This window comes from Takifugu flavidus, chromosome 14 (genome assembly GCF_003711565.1).
Source record: "Takifugu flavidus isolate HTHZ2018 chromosome 14, ASM371156v2, whole genome shotgun sequence".
NCBI lineage: Eukaryota > Metazoa > Chordata > Actinopteri > Tetraodontiformes > Tetraodontidae > Takifugu > Takifugu flavidus.
Window position 1 is genome coordinate 6,169,788 of NC_079533.1, and position 26,273 is coordinate 6,196,060.

Below are 26,273 nucleotides of genomic sequence, written 5' to 3' on the forward strand. Positions count from 1 at the left end.
CATTTTTGAGCGTTGCGTACTGTCAGAATTTTATTTTTAATGTTGTTATAATTATGGTGGATAATATTGGCTGTATGATTTGCTGAATAAATTGTTGATATTAAAATGTATGTATGTATGTATGTATGTATGTATGTATGTATGTATGTATGTATGTATGTTTTATTTTATAAATTGGACCAAATCGAACACGAGCATAATGTACGCTCCAGTGCTTTAAGTTTGAAAAGCCAAACCCGGAAGCCAGTCACGTGTTTCCGCCATTAGCTTGACGCTAGTTTGTGGGAGACGGATGACAGCTGAGCGTCAAGGTTCGGCGCCGCAGTCCGTAACATTGACCAGAACCGCCACAAAGTCACGTTTGGCAGAAAAAGAACGACGTATTTGACCGTCTGATGCGGTTTTAAACCAAACAAACGACGTTTTCGGCTCACATAAGACGAGCAACTGCGGGTATTATTCGCTCTTTTCCCACCGAGACGGGGGAGCTGCGTGTCCGGATGTGCCAGCAGTGCTCGGCTCGGTCACGCCGTCTCCACCTTCTCTCTACCTGGATCCTGTTGACGGTCTGAGGGTCGCGGAGGCCTCTCGGGTCGACAGGTTGTCCCTTTAGCACAGACGCTGACGTTACTTTGGAATTTGTCTGTGAGTTCCGGGGAATAATCTCCGGGATGATTGTGCAGTAAAGAGGAAGAAGCGCCGGAACAAGTCTCGACTCCCTCAGCGCCTGCGGAGACCCGGGACCCTTCAGCCAGCACCGACCAGCTCCCGGCGGGGTTCTCTAGCCACAAGGGAGGCGAAGAGCGGAAACAGTGGTGTCCTCCCTCCGTGTGACGCCTCCGAGGACCGGGAGAACCTCCAGGATGACGAGCAGCACCCCAGCGGACATGGTGAGAGAATAACGTCACCATTTCAAGGCTTTCTTTCCTGGTTCCGCGCACATTGATCGCGGGGCTGCTGGTTCAATTCCGCCGTCATCGATTATTTTCAACGGTCAGCTTCAGACAGGCAGTCGGTGGTACCCGACTCAAGAGTTCCCCACAGCTTTTCCGCCTCCTCTGTTGCACATTTGGAGGCAAATTGATCAGATTTGCAAGTTTTGCCTCCCATGACAACTCATAAAAACATGCCTACACAGCTGGCACTTTCCAACATGGAATCCTGGATTTCAGTGGTCGACGTGAATAAAAAGGAACAATTATAAAGCCCACCAAACTGTCCAACAATAGCTTATTATTGTATCCTGGTGGTTGGAAGAAGACAGCCTTCCCAGTGTCTAGAAGGGTTAGGGTTTGCCATCCAGCAACATTTTGCATCCTAACTAGCTGGAGATCGAAATATCGAAGATGTTGCTGCGAGACAGGTCCACTACTGGTCCACTACTGGTCCACTACTGGTCCACTAATGGTCCACTACTGGTCCACTACTGGTCCACTAATGGTCCACTAATGGTCCACTACTGGTCCACTACTGGTCCACTACTGGTCCACTAATGGTCCACTAATGGTCCACTACTGGTCCACTACTGGTCCACTACTGGTCCACTAATGGTCCACTACTGGTCCACTACTGGTCCACTAATGGTCCACTAATGGTCCACTACTGGTCCACTACTGGTCCACTAATGGTCCACTACTGGTCCACTAATGGTCCACTACTGGTCCACTACTGGCCCCTGAAGCATCTTCAGGCAATGAATTGCTCTTCTAATTATATTTGGAGCTACTTGAATTACTGGCAAGTTGACATTTTGGAAGCCGCCACTGTCAGGCAGAGGTGACCCTCCGTCCCCGTCCCCGTCCCCGTCCCCGTCTCCGTCCCCGTCCCCGTCTCCGTCTCCGTGGTGATGGATAATTCTGTTCCCGCTCCAGCCTCATGGTGTCACACACCTTTATCCGGCTTGAAGTCATAATGGGGTAACTTTATTAATACCCACCTTTGTCATTTCTGCTGCTGTCACACGCTGCTTCTGAAAATACTTCCAGCTCTACAAATAGAAAGTACGGTCACCTGTGTCTCGAGAGCGCTCCTTCCAGCTGTGCCTGTACTCCTGATGGCTACGGTCAGCTTATCCCAGGAATAGCAGCTCCATTATGCTGGCAGGATGTCGGGCTAAGGCTCTGAGGAGGAGACAGGTGAGCCTTTGCTTCTAATTATAGCGCATCGAAAGGAATCTCCACAGATTATTCACATGATCATTTACTGCCACAATGCAATGGCAAATCTCTACCAGTCCTAAAGAAGGTTCTTAGAAGGTTCTGAGTTATGTCACCACGCCAGGCGTCACTTGGAATAAGTAGTGAACAAAAATGAGCTTTCAGCTTTCCGCCGCCACGTCGGAGCGTCTCGAAAGACTAAAGAATTCCCTGCCAGCCAGTTTACAGCTCAGTCTAATTTATGCTCCGTAAATTCTCCCAGGAACAATCAGATTAGGAGCACGTAACTTATCACCAGTGTCGTCATGAAAGTCCTTCATAATTGTTAAATAATCTCATCATCCCAAGCGCCTCCTGGGGTTTTTAAAGTGCCTATTTTTTATTTGGGTTCCGTGGCTCCACGCTACGAACACGCCTGCAGTCCGGGGGCAAAGGTCAAAGGTCAAAGTCTGCACGTTAGCAAGACGTTGCTGCTGTTGCTGTGTGTCTCTGGGACAATCGGGCGTCTCTGCTGTTGCTGTGTCTCTGGGACAATCGGGTGTCTCTGCTGTTGCTGTGTGTCTCTGGGACAATCGGGCGTCTCTGCTGTTGCTGTGTGTCTCTGGGACAATCGGGCGTCTCTGCTGTTGCTGTGTGTCTCTGGGACAATCGGGCGTCTCTGCTGTTGCTGTGTGTCTCTGGGACAATCGGGCGTCTCTGCTGTTGCTGTGTCTCTGGGACAATCGGGCGTCTCTGCTGTTGCTGTGTGTCTCTGGGACAATCGGGCGTCTCTGCTGTTGCTGTGTCTCTGGGACAATCGGGCGTCTCTGCTGTTGCTGTGTCTCTGGGACAATCGGGCGTCTCTGCTGTTGCTGTGTGTCTCTGGGACAATCGGGCGTCTCTGCTGTTGCTGTGTGTCTCTGGGACAATCGGGCGTCTCTGCTGTTGCTGTGTCTCTGGGACAATCGGGCGTCTCTGCTGTTGCTGTGTGTCTCTGGGACAATCGGGCGTCTCTGCTGTTGCTGTGTCTCTGGGACAATCGGGCGTCTCTGCTGTTGCTGTGTCTCTGGGACAATCGGGTGTCTCTGCTGTTGCTGTGTGTCTCTGGGACAATCGGGCGTCTCTGCTGTGTTGCTGTGTGTCTCTGGGACAATCGGGCGTCTCTGCTGTTGCTGTGTCTCTGGGACAATCGGGCGTCTTTGCTGTTGCTGTGTGTCTCTGGGACAATCGGGCGTCTCTGCTGTTGCTGTGTCTCTGGGACAATCGGGCGTCTCTGCTGTTGCTGTGTCTCTGGGACAATCGGGCGTCTCTGCTGTTGCTGTGTGTCTCTGGACAATCGGGCGTCTCTGCTCTGTTGCTGTGTGTCTCTGGGACAATCGGGCGTCTCTGCTGTTGCTGTTGTCTCTGGGACAATCGGGCGTCTCTGCTGTTGCTGTGTCTCTGGGACAATCGGGCGTCTCTGCTGTTGCTGTGTGTCTCTGGGACAATCGGGCGTCTCTGCTGTTGCTGTGTCTCTGGGACAATCGGGCGTCTCTGCTGTTGCTGTGTCTCTGGACAATCGGGCGTCTCTGCTGTTGCTGTGTGTCTCTGGGACAATCGGGCGTCTCTGCTGTTGCTGTGTCTCTGGGACAATCGGGCGTCTCTGCTGTTGCTGTGTGTCTCTGGGACAATCGGGCTTCTCTGCTGTTGCTGTGTGTCTCTGGGACAATCGGGCGTCTCTGCTGTTGCTGTGTGTCTCTGGGACAATCGGGCGTCTCTGCTGTTGCTGTGTCTCTGGGACATCCGGGCGTCTTTATAGGTCCGCGAGCTTCGCGGTGCCCGAGGAGAGTGCAGGAAATATTGGCCGTCTCCATGTGGTTGCAACAAATGCATCCTTTAGTCAGCACATGTGTGGACGTCTAAAAAGGTGGCGTGGGAGTGGGAGTGGGCGGGGAGTGGGCGGGGAGTGGGCGGGGAGTGGGGGGGCGGGGCGCTCGCCAGTTCCAGATAATGTGGGTGGATGGAGCAGAGTGAAGATGGAGGATGGGATTTCTTTTGTCATGGAATGAGGGATAGGAATCGTGACGGATAGAGAAGGAGATTGCTGCACTCAGGTCTCAGAAGTGCTGACAGAGTGGAAACGGTTCCCATGACAACGGTGGGATGCTTGGATCTATGGCCTGGGTGTCAGTGTTGGTTGACTGGGATTGGGTGGATGGGCACTGCTGGTGTGTGTGTGTGTGTGTGGTGTGTGTGTGTGTGTGTGTGTGGTGTGTGTGTGTGTGTGGTGTGGTGTGTGTGTGTGTGTGTGTGTGTGTGGTGTGTGTGTTGTGTGTGTGTGTGTGGTGTGAACAGTTGAAAGGGAGGCTAATACAGAAGCAGCTGAAGAACAGAGAACCTCCATTCAGATAAACCTTCTGTGAATAAATGCAGCCCAGAACTGAGAGGGTTAGGGTTAGGTTAACAGGGTAGGGTTAGGTTAACAGGGTAGGGTTAGGTTAACAGGGTAGGGTTAGGCTTAGGTTAACAGGGTAGGGTTAGGTTAACAGGGTAGGGTTAGGCTTAGGTTAACAGGGTAGGGTTAGGCTTAGGTTAACAGGGTAGGGTTAGGTTAACAGGGTAGGGTTAGTAGGGTTAGGGTTAGTATGGTTAGGGTTAGTAGGGTAGGGTTAGTAGGGTTAGGGTTAGGGTTAGTAGGGTTAGGGTTAGTAGGGTTAGGGTTAGGGTTAGTAGGGTTAGGGTTAGTAGGGTTAGGGTTAGTAGGGTTAGGGTTAGTAGGGTTAGGGTTAGGGTTAGTAGGGTTAGGGTTAGTAGGGTTAGGGTTAGTAGGGTTAGGGTTGCGCTACCAGGCTTTTTGATTGACACCTCCGGACAGAGCGAAGGTCTGCCTCGTCCCGGGACACCAGCGGCCGTCTGTGGTGCTAGCGACACGTGTCTCCCTCACATCAGGGAGGACATCAGTGGATCCAGATGTATCCAGCCTGACGTTGTCACATGTGGGACTCGGAGCGCTCGGACAGCCTCTGACAGCCTGTGCAGGTGCAGGGGCTCCTTCTACCATCTCAGAAGGACTCGCATTTTCAAATAGCAACTAAAATGTGTTAAAATGACGGGAATGCTCGATATGTTGGCGTCTGCGGTCCGTGTGGGTTGCTTTGCATTTGTGTTTGTGCTAACGTGAGCACGTGTCTGCTGCTCTGCCGTGATGGATTCAGCTGTATTGATGCTTGGTCTCCAACACCAACAGGACGGCCGATGGAGGAGCGTTCCACCATCGATTGCTTATGCAACTATTAGTCTTCTGTATTGTAGCACGAGTCTGGACATGTGCATCAAAAGAGATGTATGCGATGAGCATGTTTCACAGATGTAGCGCTACGTGCCTATCAATGTTTTACACATGTGTACCAGCTGTTCGGCCGTTATTTTCCATTGTCTGCCATAATACTGACACTTAATCACGCACAGCCCAACGTTCATGTCTGGTTTGTGGCCTTTAGCCACAGCTCGCTAACTTTAAACCGGCTGCAATGATCATTGCGATAAGCAAGGGAGGGACACATTTCAACGAGCTAACTTTATTAGTGTCTGAGATCAAATCAGGACGAAGGCTCGCTGCTACTCTTCATCACTGGCTGGGCTCCCTTTTGTTGTGCGTGTGTGTTACTGATAAGCTCAGCTCAAAGATAGCATCGTTCTGAGTAACCAGCGGGGGAGTGGCGTATGTGAGGAGGAAATATGTGAGGAGGAAATATGTGAGGAAAAAATACTCCCCCTCTGATGGCAGGTGTGGTTTTGCTCCAGTTGAGGAACGTGTTGTGGTGCTTGGGTGTTTTTTAGGGCCCCCCCCACGCCCCCTGCAGAGGAATAAGCCATAGTTGTATGTCGCAGGTTGGCAGATGCAGTGGTGACGAACAGATGATGTGCAACAAATTAGCAATGCTGAACACCAGGCTGTTAGGAAACATGTGGGACAGCTCAGGACAGTCCGTGCCTTCTGTGCCCAGTCAGAGCATGACACACACGAGTGGGCCTGGGTGTAATATCATGTCCAAAATGGACCTTGTGCCGTAGACACTCACAAAGCGCGTGCATCCCTTTGTTCATGCATATTTTTGCATAAAGGAACCAGCTAGAGTGGAACCTGTTTTTCCTGTCTAATGTGATGTTCTGCATTAGAGAATAATTCAACCCACCCACGTTCTCTGTTACTTTGGTCTAAAGAACACACCAGGACACAACCTTGAGGCAACAAAACCTTCATCCTTGTTGAGGGTAGCAACCCTGTAAAACGTTTTAAGAAATTACATTGACAGCAAGCTAGCAATGGAGTGAAAGGAGGAAGAGAAAATGCAGTTGTGAAAGGGCTGTATCCTGTTTATGTACGTCTCCAGAGTACTTATAAAGTAAAGCTGAGTAACCTCAGTACAAAAGTATCTCGGAGTTGCCTCTTGCTAGCACTTTATGGACTATTGATCCCGTCCGTGACATCATAGGTCAACTAGAAATGGTCAAGTCTGACCCATGCAAATCACCACTTTACATGGTGTTGGCGACATGGTTTCAACAATAAATCCGCCCTATTATGCACACACACAAGGACCAAAGCTACAAGGACACAGACGCATCATTCGGGGAGCAACTTTAGCAAATTAAGATTAAGATGTACTTTATTCATCCCCGTGGGGAAAAATGCCAGGATCAGAGACAAAGTAGTGCCGAAAAATGAAAGGATGTAAGAAAGGCTCCACAGACCAGCAGACAGACCAGCTAACTGTTACACACACCAGAGGGATCAAAGCAAAAGCTAAGTCACCATTGATTGATGGCTGGTCACATGTGCGACCAAAATAGTTCCGCCCTGAAGCCCTGTCCTAGCTGCCTTCAAGCTAATTGCTTTGGTTTATTTGCTTCTTATATGACTCAATTTCTGTGAACATTATAAGACTTTGCAAGTCTGATTTTACTTCCATATATTTTTTGCGTGATAGTTTCTTTTATTTATGCACATAAAAGTGAGCAGTAACTAATGAGAATCGTTGCTGTAAACTGAGTTTACGAGTGTGCGTCTTTACTTTTTACACCTCTAGTGTTTACATTCGGATCTTTACACTACGATCATTGTATGTAGCGTCACATAAATGTAAAGTTTATTTATATAATGTAAAATCAAATCCCTAAAGTGAACAAAAAGCTCCCTGTGATTCCCTGTGAGTCGAAATGTTGAAAGAGATTGTATGTGTGTGCTCATGCATGTGTAGGAAATTGGGGGGAGGAGGCGCAGAATGGGGTTGGTGTTTGACTCAATAAAAGGAGCCTTTCAGCGGGGACGTCTATTACGGCTCTGCCTCGCCAACCGAGATGGCGGTCGGACCAGAATCATCTGTCCAACCTCCTGAGCCACGACTTCAATCTGCTCTGATATTTAGGCGACCCGCCCTGGCCAGGGCAGGAGGGCAAACAGACGCTGCTGCTCAGAAGGTCGTTGGTGAGACTGTTCAGGTCCATGCAGTCATCTGAAGGTCATGCTTCAACATCTGGTCCTTCCAGGAGGAACAGCTGGCTCCAGGCCTCGTACCTCCACTCCCGAACCCAAACCATGCTGCGGATTGAGAGTAGAAAGATTAAATAAATGTACCGTAATTTCTGGACTATAGAGCGCACCTGATTAAAAGCCGCATAATCTAATTTCAGAAAGAAAATCAATTTTGTACTTAAACAAGCCGCAGCCGATTATAAACTGTAGGTGTTTTATTACCATAAGAGACGAGTCACTGACGAGCGACAGACAGGTCAGAAACAACAGACACTCTTTCACTTGTGTGTTTATACAGAGACCTTAACTCCAGTTTTCATCACGTCAGGATTTCTGAACTTTTAATTTAATCCTCTTAGCAACATAAATATCTTCTACCTGTAAATGCTTTTTCCTAATGTGTCTGTAACGAAGCTACTGTGAAATATACGTTTGATCAGCTACATAATTAGCTTGTTATGCTTTTATACTCCAACAATGAACATCTAAACTCCCCGATGGCCTCTGTGTGCTGACCCAGTCTGCCAGAACCTTCTCAAGCTCGTTGACCCAGTCTGCCAGAACCTTCTCAAGCTCGTTGACCCAGTCTTCCAGAACCTTCTCAGGCTCGTTGACCCAGTCTGCCAGAACCTTCTCAGGCTCGTTGACCCAGTCTGCCAGAACCTTCTCAAGCTCGTTGACCCAGTCTTCCAGAACCTTCTCAGGCTCGTTGACCCAGTCTGCCAGAACCTTCTCAAGCTCGTTGACCCAGTCTTCCAGAACCTTCTCAGGCTCGTTGACCCAGTCTGCCAGAACCTTCTCAAGCTCGTGACCCAGTCTGCCAGAACCTTCTCAAGCTCGGGCCACCTGCGATGTTTACCTCTAAAAGCTTTTGTCGTCTTTTTGCTTTGGATCCGTTCTTCAGGCGGCGTCTCCACCTTCTCCCCATTGATTACCGTAATGCCAAGATTACGCGCGGCAGCTCGATTTCCTTCTTCAGCCGCCAGAGTGAAGCTTTTAACTTAAAAGTTGCATCATAAGCTTTTCTTCTAGTATTTTCCACGTTGATGAGGGTCAGTAAAAATGACTGATTCACAATAGTTGTGATAGTGCGCCATGAAAAAAAACCGTAAATAAGCCGCGCCGTAGAATAAGCCGCAGTGTTTAAAGTGTAGGAAAAAAGTAGCATCTTATAGTCCGGAAATTACGGTAATTTTTTTGCCAGACTTTGTGACCAAAAACAGTTTTTGCTCCATCAATATGAACCAAGATTTTATAGCATACAAGCCAGCATGGAATTATGGGGAAAAGAGCTGGTTCTGCTAACATCGCCACATCTACACCATCATGTCTCCATGTGCTGTTTTTTGACAGTTAGTGTAAAATTGTGTCCACAACTTGCCGATGGAAGCTTTAATCTCCACGCTATAATGTGAGCCAGCGTCAGTGCTGAGGCTTTCAGGTCTTTTCCCTGATGTGAACTGCTCGTGTAATCCTGCATGTTTTTCAATATTGACACGCCGTCTGAACTTACACCACTCCAAATCCTTCTGGTATCCTTGAAGTGAACTCATGGAGACAGAATCCAGTGTAATTATCATTCACAGGGCGCAAAGTGTTCCGATGCTAGCCGGACTGCAGTGACTCAACGGGATTTAGATTATACCTGAGTGCTAATGGGCAGAGTGGACGCTAATGGGCAGAGTGGACGCTAATGGGCTGCTGGACGTGTTTATCGATATAAATGCCGTCACAATATGTGTGGAAATACATTTGCATATATTTGCATCGTGAGCGAGTGAGTTACAGAAAACCAGACAAAGTAAAGAGAGGATGCTCACATTTTAATTTCATGTTTGCGGCTGCGCAATGTTTTTAGCATGAGCATCTAAGAATTCTAGCAGGGTTTAGCCTTAATGATCCCTCGGACCACAACCAAAGCTCTTATAAAGATTTGTGGGGAAACTCAGACTTCTCACAACTGACATCAGATCCGAGTTGATTTTCAGCACAATCGTCATCGTTACCGTTTCCTTTTCCGCGCTTGTTTCCGCTAAAACTGCTTGTTTAGCTGTTCAACCCCAGGCAGCGAAGCTCAAGGGGGCTGCTCACTTTGGACTTCAATGTGCTTTGATTTCTCGAACCATTAAGGACCGGTGACCCGATGAGACAAAATCAAAGTCTTTCTCGCTCTTAGAACCCTCTCGGCTGCCTCTGCAGGAACCCTGTTATGGATCCAGGATTCAGGATTCAAGATCTGCTCAACCTCTGCTTTATTGCACTGCTAAACTCGGTTGTAAACATCTTAATTATGGTGGCGCAACTTGCACGCCACCGCTTGTCTGATTTCATCTCATGCGTATCTGTTTTTCCAGTCTTGGTTTGGTACAGTACGTCTCACAGATGTACAGTAGATCGAGTCCCTGCTGCCCCGTTCTCCTCCTCATTGCTGCTCTGCTCCTTCCTGTTCTTACTTATGTAAGTTTGCCTGCACCACCACCCACCCCAGGCTTCCCTTTTCAACATGTACAAGCACAAACATTACCCTTCCACCGGCGGTGACTTTAATAAAAATATCAAAACAATAATACCAATTTTGCTATAATGGTTGTGTCTATGCAGTCCCTGATTGTATTTTATTGAATAAGGTTACATCAATGTTCATATGCAATTCTTCCACTTGAAATATGGATGAAGGATATACATAAGCAGCAGGGCCGGAATAGGACGAACATGTGTCTCTGTCTCTGTCCGTGTGTTGTGTTTGAGGCCATCTGGTAAATCCCAACACCCAGGGAACACCATGCACGCTTCACCTGAGAGGAGATGAAGCCATTTTCTAGTCTCTGCTCTGATTGTTCTCACACTCGACATCATTTCATGTCTGCCGAGCCTCTGAATAATTTTAATAGCCGCTTAGGTGAGATAAAATAACCTGTGCTATGTTTAGACACACATAAATGAAGGACTTCAGGAGGTTTGGAGGTTTTTCTGATGATCAGTTTCTAAACCACTGGGTATGCCACTTCCCTGGGAGGGGGGAAAGGTTAGGGGTCACCACTGGGTATAGGACTTCCCTGGGAGGGGGGAAAGGTTAGGGGTCACCACTGGGTATGTCACTTCCCTGGGAGGGGGAAAGGTTAGGGGTCACCACTGGGTATGCCACTTCCCTGGGAGGGGGGAAAGGTTAGGGGTCACCACTGGGTATGCCACTTCCCTGGGAGGGGGGAAAGGTTAGGGGTCACCACTGGGTATGCCACTTCCCTGGGAGGGGGGAAAGGTTAGGGGTCACCACTGGGTATGCCACTTCCCTGGGAGGGGGGAAAGGTTAGGGGTCACCACTGGGTATGCCACTTCCTGGGAGGGGGGAAAGGTTAGGGGTCACCACTGGGTATGCCACTTCCCTGGGAGGGGGGAAAGGTTAGGGGTCACCACTGGGTATGCCACTTCCCTGGGAGGGGGGAAAGGTTAGGGGTCACCACTGGGTATGCCACTTCCCTGGGAGGGGGGAAAGGTTAGGGGTCACCACTGGGTATGGGACTTCCCTGAGACGGAGATAAGGTAAGAGCAGCATGGGGTGCTTTTACATTGGGGTGAAGGGAGTCAGAGAAACATGGGGAGGACACACCCTCTGATGGAGGAGGGGGAGGATGAGGATGAGGAGGAATGAGCCGAGTGGGCGGCTGCAGAGCAAATGGTTGGGTGAAGGTGGTAAAGGGCAGGAGGTCTTCACGTGAACTGTCTGTGTGGTCCGTTCACGGCAGCAGGAGCCATGTTTGCCTCAGCTTGAGTTGATGTCTGGGCACACTTGATGGCACTAAAACGTGAGTGTGCACGGACTGGAAAGATGGGATTTTTGTTGATTAATGCAAACATGCTCACAAGGGTTAACCCTACCCTAACCTTAACCCGAAGCCCACCCTAACCCTAACATGCTCACAAGGGTTAACCCTACCCTAACCCTACCCTAACCCTAACCTTACCCTAACCCTCTTCCCACTAACCCTAACCCTAACCCCTGACCCTAACCCTAAATCCCCAGTGCCAGAAGGGCCTGTCCCCTTGCATCTTCTAACACCTTGTTCAACTGGGAGAAATCTTACTTCCAACCTCAGCATCCCTTTTTCTGCCTGAAACATGCCTCATATCCAGAGAAGCATCCCTTTTCCCACTCTTTCTAAGCTTCTTTTCCACTGACAACAGTATCTTCTTCCAGACAATGAAAAGTTGTGGAAGGATGGATCTGACATTGAGGTGCCAGCCTCACAATGACGTGTTAAACCTATAAAATATCAAACACTGACTGTTCGTCTCTGCCAGGCTGGGACAAAGAATTCTTACTTTTCCATCAGTGGGATTTGAATCCGGGAACCTTTTCGGTTCTCTTGTAGGGAACGTCTTCCTTCTTTTGTCAGAAATGTGACAGATTGTTTAGATGCTAACAAAATGATTCTTGAACAGCCAAAAGCCACTTTATAGCCAGCAAGTAGATGTTATTTTATTATTTTATTGCTCTCTTTGTTGCCTCTGACTGACCTTTATTCTTCACCCTTCCTCAGATCTCCCTCTTCCCTCTCATTCTCTCCCTCCGTCTCTCAGGCACGTCTCTAAAATATCACAGTGTCCTCTCTCCTTCTGTAGCTTCACACCTATTTGTGACAATTACGCCATGTGTTAGCATGTTATTACTATGGTGTGATGTTCAGTTCCTCACAGTGAACCCTGACCTGAACTCCATCATCCAGGACACTAAAATATCAACCTAACACAACCTTTCAAGGCTGCTTGGTGAGTCTTGAATTTAGCTTGAATGTAGCTTAGGCCCACACCCTGAGTGTACCTTACAGTACTGTGACGCCTTATTAAAATGAAACCAGATTTGTGACTTTTCAGCTCAGAGGGCAGATGGGTGGGATGGCCAACAATGCATCAACCCGATCATTTTCTTTGCTTAGCCTAATAGTTGGAGGCAGGAAATGGCTCACCTGCGTCCAGGAGGATAGCTACAGCTCCTCAACAGATATGGCACAATAACATTTTCTTTAACCGTCAAAAACCACTCAGGTAAGTTCATTTGGGTCTGGGCCTTTTTGAGGACGCAAGGGTATCAGGGCAACAAGAGGCCAGCGACAGGTTTGTGTGACAGCTCTGATCACATGGAGGAAGAGTTTGAGATCAAAGAAGCCCACCAGGCGTGTGTGTGCACGTGTGTGTGTGTGCACGTGTGTGTGTGTGTGTGTGTGCCTGCACAAGTTAGCAATGTTACAATGGTGAGCTTTTATAGCATAGACAGCGAGAGGAAATGACAGCATGAAAGGACCCTCTCCCCATTCCTGCAGGGAGCAGAAGCAGCTGATGGATTAAAGGGTGATCTGTGTGTGAACATGGAGAAGGGAACGATGAAGAGAGGCCACAGAGCCGAGCGCCGTCAGGTACGGTGCCAGCTGCAACACAGCCAACACACGAGCACGCTTGTGACAGGAAGCAAAGCCAGCGAAAAGAGAAGCAGATCGGAGTCTGGCTGCCATGAGCACGTCGACATGTTCGCTGATGGATGCTTCTCAATGGCAGCTGACAGAAAAAGACAAGGGCTCGGACGTCGTTAGGATATATGTGGAGGGAGAAACAACTAATGAGACACTATCTCCTGCAGTGAAATAATGAGGACGATCGAGGCCAAAGAATCATCCTCACACTGCCTTCACTTCCCTTTTTCCATTGCACTTTTGGCTAGAGGCTCTTGTTTTTTTAAAATTCTACAGGATATCTGAGAAAAGACTTTAAGCATCTAAGTGTGATGAATCAGGAAGTGCGTCAGAAGAACATCTTGATTGTTGGGCCTCAAAGGCTCTTGTATTAAAGAGAAAATCAAAGAATTAATGGCTGAGTTTAGCAGGAAAATACCCCAGTGAGACCTATGACCAGCCTGTTGATGGACAAATGATGGCAGAGATAAATGCAGTTTACCCTAACCCTAACCCTCTAACCCTAACCCTCTAACCCTAACCCCGAACCCGAACCCGAACCCGCGAACCCGAACCGCGAACCCGAACCCGCGAACCGAACCCGCGAACCCGAACCGCGAACCCGAACCCGCGAACCCGAACCCCCGAACGCGAACCCGAACCCGCGAACCCGAACCCGAACCCGCGAACCCGAACCGCGAACCCGAACCCGCGAACCCGAACCCGAACCCGCGAACCCGAACCGCGAACCCGAACCCGCGAACCCGAACCCGCGAACCCGAACCCCCGAACCCGAACCCCTAACCCGAACCCCTAACCCGAACCCCTAACCCGAACCCGAACCCCTAACCCGAACCCGAACCCGAACCCGCGAAACCGAACCCGCGAACCCTAACCCTAACCCTAACCCTAACCCTAACCCTAACCCTCTAACCCTAACCCTAACCCTAACCCTAACCCTAACCCTCTAACCCTAACCCTTTAACCCTAACCCTCTAACCCTAACCCACTAACCCTAACCCTAACCCTAACCCACTAACCCTAACCCACTAACCCTAACCCTAACCCTAACCCTAACCCACTAACCCTAACCCACTAACCCTAACCCTAACCCTAACCCTAACCCTCTAACCCTAACCCACTAACCCTAACCCTAACCCTAACCCTAACCCACTAACCCTAACCCACTAACCCTAACCCTAACCCTAACCCTAACCCTCTAACCCTAACCCTCTAACCCTAACCCTCTAACCCTCTTTACAGCCGTGTCCCCGTTGACCTGTTTGACCTCTCTTTCCTTTAGAAATGGGACAAACTGGGACACTCCAATCAGGAAATAACCTGAGATAATTCAATTTCTAAAAATTTCTCTGCACCCTTCAGTGTTGGAATCCTTGAATCTTTGTAGTTTAGCTGCTTAAATGCACAGACTTGTTGACGACGTTGATACGGCCTTAAAAACTTCAAATTCAATTCGGTTTACTTTATGAATTCGGGCCCCTCGACCCTAACCCCAACAGATGTGTCAGATTCATTTTCTTCCTTATAGTGCAGTATGAAATGCTTGCTGCAGGCCTGGTCTCTTGGTTAGGGGTTAGGGGTTAGGGTTAGGGTTAGGGTTGAGGTAGGGTTAGAGGGTTAGGGTTAGGGTTAGGGGTTAGAGTTAGAGGGTTAGGGGTTAGGGTTGAGGTTAGGGTTAGAGGGTTAGGGGTTAGGGTTAGGGTTAGGGTTGAGGTTAGGTTAGAGGGTTAGGGGTTAGGGGTTAGGGTTAGGGTTAGGGTTGAGGTTAGGGTTAGAGGGTTAGAGGGTTAGGGGTTAGGTTAGGGGTTAGGGTTAGGGTTAGGGTTGAGGTTAGGGTTAGAGGGTTAGGGGTTAGGGGTTAGGGTTAGGGTTGAGGTTAGGGTTAGAGGGTTAGAGGGTTAGGGGTTAGGGTTAGGGTTAGGGTTAGGGCTAGGGTTGAGGTTAGGGTTAGAGGGTTAGGGGTTAGGGCTAGGGTTAGGGTTGAGGTACCCCTCGGGGATTATTGGGCCGTGTCCGCTGTGCCTGAATGCAGAAACATTTAAATATTGAAAAGAGCTGTTGTTAGCTCAGTAACTACTGGCTCTCAGATTAAAGCTGACATTCACATGCATTCATCTTAGAGAGACCCACATTTGGTCTAATTTCATTCCCTTTGACCTGCACTATAAATTCTGAATGTGGGTCAACTTAAATAGTTTTCAAACTCGGAGTGTCTGTTGTAACGTTAACAACGTTTAGAGGGCTGAGATCTTGTTGGTTCTGCAGCTCTAGTGACAAAAATAGAGGTAAAAATAAGACGTGGTAAATATGGTTGGAGCTTTTCAGTGTGGAACTACAGCTGTACATTCATTTGTCAGCTTAAAGGCTGTAAGCGAATGTGTTCTTAATCATTGACCCCTCCCAGCAGAGGGGGCGGAACCCTCACCTGTCTCACATCACTCACATGTGGTTTTACAGCTACGACGCACCTGTGATTACCTGTAAGGACCCATAAACCTCCTAATAAACCTGAGCTGGGTCAAGGTCCTGTTGCTCTTTGCTCAGTGCAAAGGTCTGACTGGTGTCCTGACTGGTGTCCTGACTGGTGTCCTGACTGGTGTCCTGACTCCTGACTGCTGTCCTGACTGGAGACTGGTGTCCTGACTGGTGTCCTGACTGGTGTCCTGACTGGTGTCCTGACTCCTGACTGCTGTCCTGACTGGAGACTGGTGTCCTGACTGGTGTCCTGACTGGTGTCCTGACTGGAGACTGGTGTCCTGACTGGTGTCCTGACTGGTGTCCTGACTGGTGTCCTGACTCCTGACTGGTGTCCTGACTGGAGACTGGTGTCCTGACTGGGGACTGGTGTCCTGACTGGTGTCCTGACTGGTGTCCTGACTGGTGTCCTGACTGGAGACTGGTGTCCTGACTGGTGTCCTGACTGGTGTCCTGACTCCTGACTGGTGTCCTGACTGGTGTCCTGACTGGGGACTGGTGTCCTGACTGGTGTCCTGACTGGTGTCCTGACTCCTGACTGGTGTCCTGACTGGTGTCCTGACTGGAGACTGGTGTCCTGACTGGTGTCCTGACTGGTGTCCTGACTGGTGTCCTGACTCCTGACTGGTGTCCTGACTGGTGTCCTGACTGGTGTCCTGACTGGTGTCCTGACTGGAGACTGGTGTCCTGACTGGTGTCCTGACTGGTGTCCTGACTGGTGTCCTGACTGGAGACTGGTGTCCTGACTGGTGTCCTGACTGGTGTCCTGAGTGGTGTCCTGACTGGTGTCCTGACTGGTGTCCTGACTCCTGACTGGTGTCCTGACTGGTGTCCTGACTCCTGACTGGTGTCCTGACTGGGGACTGGTGTCCTGACTGGTGTCCTGACTGGTGTCCTGACTCCTGACTGGTGTCCTGACTGGTGTCCTGACTCCTGACTGGTGTCCTGACTGGTGTCCTGACTGGTGTGACTCCACGTCCACCGTCCGTCCTCTGGGCCCTGCTGTGTCCTACCACAGGGTCTCCAGGGCATCACAGTGTTGGACAGGTCCTTCAGAGTGATGGAGGAGTTCTGTCTCCCTGTGGGTTCTGACATCTGAGAGCTGTTGTGATGTGTTCTCCTCCATCATCATTGTTTAATTGTTGGTCTGCCTTCAGTTACAGAGAACAATGGCTACGTCACACTTATCTGTGTGTGTTTGTGTGGTCCTGTGTGCTTGTGTGTAATGAGTGTAGTCGCCTTTATGTGTCTGCACAATTACCAAAGGCTGTAAAACACTTTTACTGACTTGGTGAAACCATCAAATGGAAATGATTCCTTGTGTTTGCATTAAAAAAGCTACTTTTATTCAATCTGGCCCAAAATGGTGCAGAAGAAGGAAAATATGTGTGTGATCCGTCATGTAGCGTTGGATTTTTGGCCATATCGGAGCTAAGCTCTGCCGTCTGGATCCATTCCAGCTAATCGTCTAAATTCATTCATATAGTCACAATTCCCACAATTCCCACAATTCCCACAATTCCCGCCCGGAGCAGCGGCTCACCTTAATGTTTAAGACATTAAATAAAGCCGTGCTAATGCGCTCCCCCAGGAAAGATTGTCTACCCTTTAATGCCCTACACACACACACACACACACACACACACACACACCACACACACACACACACACACACAGAAAGAGTGGAGAGGGCCACTTGGGGAGGAATAATTATAGATGCCGTTGAGTTTCCTGCTTCCAGGCGTCTACAAACAGTATTTAAGACCAGAGGGTTTGTTGACTCCGTGTTTACACCTCGGCACCACTGGGCAGCAGGATCATTATCTCAGTGTGTCTGAGCCTCGGGTCAGTGCCTCTGGTCGGTGCCTCTGGTCGGTGCCTCGGGTCGGTGCCTCGGGTCGGTGCCTCGGGTCGGTGCCTCTGGCCGGTGTCTCTGGCCGGTGCCTCTGGTCGGTTGCCTCGGGTCGGTGCCTCGGTCGGTGCCTCGGGTCGGTTGCCTCGGGTCGGTGCCTCGGGTCGGTGCCTGGTCGGTGCCTCGGTCGGTGCCTCTGGTCGGTGCCTCGGGTCGGTTGCCTCGGGTCGGTGCCTCTGGTCGGTGCCTCGGTCGGTGCCTCTGGGCGGTGCCTCTGGTTGGTGCCTCGGGTCGGTGCCTCTGGTCGGTTGCCTCGGGTCGGTGCCTCTGGTCGGTGCCTCGGGTCGGTGCCTCGGGTCGGTGCCTCTGGTCGGTGCCTCTGGGCGGTGCCTCTGGTTGGTGCCTCGGGTCGGTGCCTCTGGTCGGTGCTGCAGACGAGGCCCAAGCTTTGTCGTCAGGTTCACCAACATGTGACCTCATTTTCTGGCTTTATTTCCCAGAAAGGAGCAGGAATAGATCGGCCACCAGATCACTCCTGGATCACTCCTGGATCACTCCTGGATCACTCCTGGATCACTCCTGGATCACTCCTGGATCACTCCTCCCTCCCTCCATACCTGTGTGTTGCAGGGAAGACGTGATCATTGAATGTACCTGAGCTGGCAGTTGAATGTCATTACCAGCCCATCCATGGGGCGGGGGGGGGTGTGGAATGGTCCTGAATGGTCCTGAATGGTCCTGAATGGTCCTGAATGGTCCTCCAGTCTTCCCTATCGTAGGGCTTCCTCCCCTGCTCCTGTTGCTACTGGATTGGCTTCTTGTTGTTTCCAAATGCTTTTCTATTTTGTGAAGAAACACAGCGAATAAAAGTTAAGGGTGAGAAATAAAGCGTGAGAAAAGAGGTGGTTCTGGAAAGTGTTTCTGTAGTAGAAGCGCTGCCTCCTGCTTCCTCCACTGCACTGGTGGAGATGGAGATGATGATGAGGTGGAGGAAGAGAGAAACAGATGGAGAGAGGGAGGAGATGGTGCAGCGAGACGCCGTTGTAGGTGTTATCAGGTTATCCATGTCACCATGGCGACACCATGGTAACAACCAGGTGTTCTACCAGAAAAGAGCGCGACCTTGCAGGCGGGAAGCGGCTTTGTGCTGTCGTGTCTTTCTGCTCATTCTATTTGGTCTTTAAAAACCATAAAGGACCAGATGGATGAAATGTCATCATTCAAACATTCTAAATTCCTGTTTTCATGAACGCAGCACTCCAGTTTCCACCACGTTAGCCATGTTATTACATCTGTACGATGGTTAATCAATTGGAGTTGGCTTCTCATCTCCAGACGAAGGAAGAGAGTGAAGCTAACATCTGGCCTGTGAATCATGGTGGTGTGAACGTGGAGACGGGCCAATATGTGATGGAGCCAGGTACCGAAAACCAAGAAACGTCTGAGGGAGGAGAGGAAAATGAGAGGAAAATGAGAGGAAATGAGAGAAAATGAGAGGAAAATCAGAGAAAAATGAGAGGAAAATGAGAGGAAAATGAGAGGAAAATGAGAGGAAAATCAGAGAAAAATGAGAGGAAAATGAGAGGAAATGAGAGGAAAATGAGAGGAATGAGAGGAAAATGAGAGGAAATGAGAGGAAAATGAGAGGAAAATGAGAGAAAATGAGAGGAAAATGAGAGGAAATGAGAGGAAAGGAGAGGAAAATGAGAGGAAATGAGAGAAAAATTAGAGCAAAATGAGAGCAAAATGAGAGAAAAATGAGAGGAAAATCAGAGAAAAATGAGAGGAAAATGAGAGGAAAATGAGAGGAAAATGAGAGGAAATGAGAGGAAAATGAGAGGAAATGAGAGAAAATGAGAGGAAATGAGAGGAAATGAGAGGAAATGAGAGGAAAATGAGAGGAAAATGAGAGAAAATGAGAGGAAAATGAGAGGAAATGAGAGGAAAATGAGAGGAAATGAGAGGAAAATGAGAGAGAAAATGAGAGGAATTGGACGGATCAGATTGGACCCTTTGGAACAGGGCCCACGGGTCCTCCAACCTCTCTGTTTCCTATTAAACCACATGACCGTGCACCTGTGGACTAGTTAATTAATTAAGTTAATTAATGCGTCGTTTCACCTTCACTCTGTTTTTATCCGTTTCAGATTAACCTGCGGCTCATTTTGGTCAGCGGGAAGACAAAAGAGTTCATCTTCTCTCCCAACGACTCCGCGGCAGACATCGCCAAGCACGTGTATGACAACTGGCCAATGGGTGAGCTACTGGCGGCGTCTCCCCCCCACCGTGTTTAGCACCTGAGCCGCTGCATGCTAGCTGTAGCGCTAGCTGTAGCGCTAGCTGTAGCGCTAGCTGTAGCGCTACAGCTAGCGCTAGCTGTGCATCCTTGTTGCTCTGTAACTGGGAGGTCATGGCCGTGCACGCCACCCTTTCACTGGGAGGTCATGGCCGTGCACGCCGCCTTTCACTGGGAGGTCATGGCCGTGCACGCCGCCCTTCACTGGGAGGTCATGGCCGTGCACGCCACCTTTCAGCACCATTACCAAAGCATAGAGGAATTCGGGACCTGGATCCGCCCGCTCCCTGGCTGCAGCGCTTCAGCGCCACCAGTGGGCGGTGGCTCTTATAGACGGCACAGCAGCAGCTGCTGATAGTTCAGATTTCCTCTCTCATCTTCTTCCTTTAACACTTTGTTTCTGTCCAACTCAGACTGGGAGGAGGAGCAGGTCAGCAGCCCCAACATTCTGAGGCTGATCTACCAGGGCCGCTTCCTGCATGGCAACGTAACGCTAGGAGGTGAGGGGGAGGGGGGGAGGAGGGGGGAGGGGGGGAGGGGGAGGTGAGGAGGAGGAGGAGGGAGGGAGGGAGGGAGGGGGTTAGGTGAGGGGGAGGGGGGGGGGGGGGGTGAGCCACTGACGCCATAATGACAACAAATCTGACTTTGTGATGAGGTCATTCCCAGTTGCTCCATGTTCAGGGTTGTTCCGGGTCGGGGTTCTGCTCACCTGTTCCCACCTGATGAGGAACTAAAGCCTGAATCTTTTCTTTCTGTCCCACCAGCTCTCAAACTACCGTTGGGGAGGACCACAGTGATGCACTTGGTTGCCAGGGAGACTTTGCCGGAGCCAAATTCCCAAGGTAACCTGCTTCTTCTAGGGTCTGGGTCTGGGTCAGGGTCTGGGTCAGGGTCTGGGTCAGGTTCTGGGTCAGGGTCAGGGTCAGGGTCTGGGTCTGGGTCAGGGTCTGGGTCTGGGTCTGGGTCTGGGTCAGGGTCTGGGTCAGGTTCTGGGTCAGGGTCTGGGTCTGGGTCAGGGTCTGGGTCTGGGTCTGGGTCTGGGTCAGGGTCAGGGTCTGGGTCAGGGTCAGGGTCTGGGTCAGGGTCTGGGTCTGGGTCAGGGTCAGGGTCTGGGTCAGGTTCTGACCTTTTCAGTTTATATTCCGTAGTGTAGCGGTGAGCGGGGACCTGACATCTGAGGGTAGATTATCATCTAACTCTGGTGTCTCTGCTGCTCCAGGTCAGAGGAACCGGGAGAAGACTGGGGAGAGCAACTGCTGCGTCATCCTGTAAATACCCCCCAAGCCCCTCCCCCGCCCCCAAGCCCCTCCCCCGGCCCCGCCCCCAAGCCCCTCCCCCCAGCCCTCCATCCACCGTGTTCGCCCTCAACATCCTGGACCTCATGACAGGAGCTCGTCCACCACGCAGACGTGCACGACAGCGCTCAACCTGTAGAACACACACACATGCACACACATGCACACACACGCACACACACACACTGTAACGAGTGCTGCAGCGCCAGCAGGCCGAGGCTGACCAGGAAGCTGGGGAGCCCAACAGGTGATTCCTTTATTTTCCGTTATGGAAATTTCAGCCAGGAAGTGGAGGAGCTTGTTTTGTTTCAGCTTTGTTCATGACGAGCACCTTCCAAGCCTTCTGCTGTACACACACACACACACACACATGCATGTGTGTGTGTGTGGTGTGTGTGTGTGTGTGTGCAGCCTTGTTTTCTCATATAACTGCTGAGAAATGGAACCACTAACAACACACACACACACACACACGCGCGTATGTGGTTCCCCAGAGTGAAACATGACTAATGTATGGAGTACTTTCATACACTTTCATACACTTTCATACACTTTCATACACTTTCATACACGTGTATCACAGACGCAGCCTGACAACAGCCGGCCAGTTTTGGTTGTTATTGTTGTTATTGTTATTTCTTTGTTCTTCACATTGGTGACTGTGTTTTGACAGTCGGCGCTAATGCTAGCCAGCCAGTGTTTAAGTGATCAAACATCATGCCCCCCCCCCCCCCCAGTGTTGCAAAGGATCTCTTGACGATTTCTGTCCAGGCAGGAAATAATCGATATGGAATGAAAATGTTCCTCTTGGTCTTAATTTGCTCGCTCGTTCTCTCTCTCAGCATTAACACACTCATTTAGCACAACTGAAGCATGTGCTCCCTCATCACATAAATAAAAATCTATAAAAACGGTTTTATTGTTTATATTTTTCCAATGGAAGTAGTATTCCAAGCTACAGTCACATGTAGAACATATTAATCTGAATCTTACATAGACGAGGGTGACTCTAGATCTGGTTGCTCTTCAGTATATCGGTGGTTAGCTATGATGTGTACACCGTTAGCTTCTAGCCAGGTCAGTCAGTGTCTTGCGCTTAACAGCAGCAAAATGTCCCAAATTATCATCAAACTGTATTTTATTTTTCTTTCTTCAGTGCTTCTATCATTTGTTCGTAATTTAACGTAATCCTTTGTGTCTTTTTTGCTTTAAATAATGGCTTTGTAACAGCATAGATCTTAAAAGATATTGTTTATATTGATCAGGGTTCAAATCTGTACAGCGATAAACATTTTCAAACCAATTGTAAATAGCACTAATGCTCCCTTTACCCCCTGAACTTGGAAATGGAATACATCTGTAATCAAAATAAAGGTTATTGAAGTGGATCCCTTTTTGTTTCTGTGGAATTTAATCAGTTTGAGCTCCACATTTACTTGGTCAACCACGAGACGACCAGATTACTGGTTTATTTCTGCTCCGGTCGGTCATGCTAGTCCACCCACCTTTGGTTCTGTGCACATTAGTCTCATTTATTGTCCGCCATGATTCTATTTCTGAGCAGCAGCGTCCAGCAGGAGGGTGCAGAGGTCAGGCCGTCACCTCCCAGCAGGAGGTTCTGGGTCGTCTCCCCAAGTTTATGTTTCCACTGTCTGCTGGTTCCCTCCTCAGCCAGTTATGTAAGCCAGAAGAGAGTGTGTGTGCGTGTGTGTGTGTGTGTGTGTGTGTGTGTGTGTGTGTGTGTGTGTGCGTGTGTGTGTGCTTGCTGGGCCAGAGTGGAGGGGGCCTTGACGAGAGGTCATCCACATGCTCTGACATGCACGTGTTCCGTCGTGCTGCCCGGTCACAGACTAAAGGATATAAAAACCAGAACTGAAATAATGCAGTTGATGGCGAACACCTGTGAAGTTGTGGTACCTCATCACAGTGACTGTAAGCTTGGCCATATTCTTACATACAGAAACAATTTGTGTGGCGACACAGATTATTGTGGGTTTAGCAACCTCTCAAATTAGCACAATATCACTAACTGTTGCTCTCTTTTCTGATGAAAACAAATGGAATTTTTCATTCAAGTAGTGTGCAGCATGTTGGGCAGAGCCTGTCTGAAACAAGATACAGAGCACCCTGATCAGACACAACAAATAATACCTTTATTATGATAAAATATGACATCTGCCGCATATGACAACTCAGATGAGTGGGGATGCTGCCCCCTCCTGGTAATACTTTAACACTACATCTTGACTTCAAAGTTGTATTTATGTTGCACTTATTTTCCGTTAAGTCACTGATTTTTCAATCTGACTCCAGCTCTGCTTTATCTGACCCCCGTGTGTTTCCCCAGGGATCAGTCATTATAATCTTAGCCCTGCTGAGGTCGACTCTATTGCTGAAGGTGCAGCAACCTCACTGAGAATCACGCTTGATTCTGTTGCCCCCCTGAAAAAGAAAATAGTAAATCAGAGGAGGTGTGCCCCCTGGTATAATTCACATATCAGGACCCTCAAGCAGAAAATGCGACGACTAGAAAGGAAGTGGCATTCTTGTAAAATAGACAGCTATCATGTAGCCTGGAAAGACTGTCTATTAGTTTACAAAAAGGCCCTTCGCAAGGCTAGAACAGCTTATTTTTCTTCTTTAATTGAGGAAAATAAGAACAACCCCAGGTTTCTCTTCAGCACTGTGGCCAAATTAACCAAGAGTCAGTGTTTTAGATCCATGTATCCCGTCTTCCCTGAGTGGTGAAGACTTCATGAGCTTCTTCACTGATAAAGTTCTAGCTATCAGAGAGAAAGCTAACCAGGCCATCCCAACAACTGGACCATCACCAGATGTGCTGACTGTGGGAACATACAGGTTCTCCAACGAGCCCTTAAACTCCTTCAGCCCTATATATTTTTCTGAGGCGTCTTTGCTAATTCAGAAATCCAAGACCACCACGTGTCCTTTAGATCCCATCCCAACACACCTGTTGAAGGATGTTTTACCATTGATAGGCAGTTCTATCCTGGACCAGATCAATGGTTCTTTAGTGTCAGGTTATGGACCCCGGTCCTACAAGGTGGCAGTGATCAAGTTCTAGAGAAGGTGGTGGTGACTCAGTTACTGGAGCACCTGCAGAGGAACAGCCTGTTTGAGATGTTTCAGTCAGGCTTTAGAGCTCATCACAGCACAGAAACAGCACTTCTTAAAGTCACTAATGATCTTCTCATAGCTTCAGATCATGGACTGGTCTCTATGCTGGTTCTGCTGGACCTCAGTGCTGCTTTTGATCCAGTTGATCACAGCATCCTGTTACATAGACTGGAACATGTGATTGGGATTAAAGGGACAGCACTAGACTGGTTTAGATCATACTTATCTGATAGATACCAGTTTGCTCATGTCCATGGTGTTCCCTCCTCATACAGTAGGGTTAGCCATGGAGTTCCTCAAGGTTCTGGACTTGGACCAATCCTCTTCACATTGTACATGCTTCCCTTAGGGAACATTATTCAGCAGCATGGGATAAATTTTCATTGTTATGCTGATGACACTCAGCTCTATTTATCCATGAAACCAGAGGAGACAGAGAAGTTAGTGAAGCTCCAGACCTGTCTTAAAGACATAAAGTCCTGGATGTCTTCAAATTTCCTCCTCCTTAACCCAGGAAAAACTGAGGTTATGGTGTTTGGTCCTGAACCTCTCAGGGATAGATTAGATCACATGATCACTCTCGATGGGATCTCATTAACATCTAGTCTCTCTGTGAGGAATCTAGGAGTAACTTTTGATCAAAATCTCTCCTTCAACTCACACATTAAATAAGTCTCTAGTGCCTTTTTTCACTTGAGGAACATCTCAAAGATCAGGAAGCTGCTGACCCACCATGATGCTGAAGTTAGTCCAGCATTTGTTCCTTCCAGGCTGGACTACTGTAACTCTTTATTATCAGGGGGTCCAAACAACTCTTTAAGAAGCCTCCAGCTGATCCAAAATGCTGCAGCCAGAGTTCTGACAGGTATTGACCACAGAGGTCACATGACTCCTGTAATGGCGTCGCTTCATTGGCTGCCTGTTAAATTTAGGAGGAAATATTTTAGAATAATTTTTAAAACCCTTCTTTTGACCTACAAGGTCCTCAGAGGCCTAGCTCCATCCTACCTGGAGGAGCTAGTGATACCTTACCAGTGATACCTCCTCTCTCCTCCTCTCCTCTCCTCTCCTCTCCTCTCCTCTCCTCTCTCCTCTCCTCTCCACTCCCCTCCCCTCCTCTCCTCTCCTCTCCTCTCCTCCCCTCCCCTCTCCTCTCCTCTCCTCTCTCCTCTCCTCTCTTCTCCTCTCCTCTCCCCCTACATGAGCCTGGTCCTGCTCCAGGTTTCTTCCTGTTAAAGGGGAGTTTTTCCTGCCACTGTTGCTTGTCTGGGGTCAGGCCCTGGGATTCTGGAAAGTGCCTTGAAACGATTTTGATTGTATAAGACGCTGTATAAATAAAGACTGATTTGATTTGATTTGAAAACCTATTATGTAACTCCACTTCGATGGCAGTGTTCCGGTAGCCAGGCAACCTCTTCTGTCAGATGCCTTCAACAAACTTGTGAAGGCCATATTGTTCCCAATGTGTTTTCTTGAGTTGACATGCTGTGATTGGTTGATTCGGTAGGGCAGTCTGAGCCTGCACCCTCAGCTTCAGGCATTTTCATTTCATAAGATTCTGAGTTAATCTCTCCTTTTGTCCAAACCCTAACCCTAACAGAGCAACCTTCCATCATAGATATTTTGATAACGGACTCCTCCTGGATACTAGGGGTCCCTGTGACTTTGTCTGTCAGGGTCTTGCAGGTTCTGATTGGAGTGACGGGTTGCACCTGGGTGCTGCCTATTAAATGGGGATGTGGATGTGGTGGGTATTTCTCTGGCCCGGTGTTGGAGAGTTCTGATCACTCCCAACTTGTGTTCCAGTGGGTGGTGAGAGTCAAACTGGAGGTACTGGTCGATATGTGTAGGTTTCCTGTAGACTTCGATGGTGAGATTTCTGTCCTTTTACATCTTCCCGGGTGAATTTTACATGCTCGTCTGTTTTGTTGAGGTGATCCGAGAATGCTTCCAATTCTTGTGTTTGAATTTTGACCCAGGTGTCATCCACATACCTGAACCAGTGGCTTGGTGCAGTTCCTGTGAAGGATGTCAGGGCCTGGGATTCCACCTTCTCCATGTATAGATTGGCAACTATGGGGGATACTGGTGAGCCCATGGCA

At 49.1% G+C, this 26,273-nt stretch overlaps 1 protein-coding gene across 1 annotated transcript; it reads left to right on the top strand.

The window, feature by feature from the left end:
• The first annotated feature begins 258 nt into the window (after positions 1–258).
• On the top strand, positions 259–22,421 carry ubl3a (ubiquitin-like 3a). Its single transcript, XM_057055159.1, has 5 exons — positions 259–890; positions 19,590–19,698; positions 20,152–20,238; positions 20,503–20,580; positions 20,958–22,421. The coding sequence occupies exons 1-5, from the start codon at positions 864–866 to the stop codon at positions 21,008–21,010; spliced, it is 354 nt and encodes a 117-aa protein (XP_056911139.1). The 5' UTR covers positions 259–863; the 3' UTR covers positions 21,011–22,421.
• Positions 22,422–26,273: the final 3,852 nt, after the last annotated feature.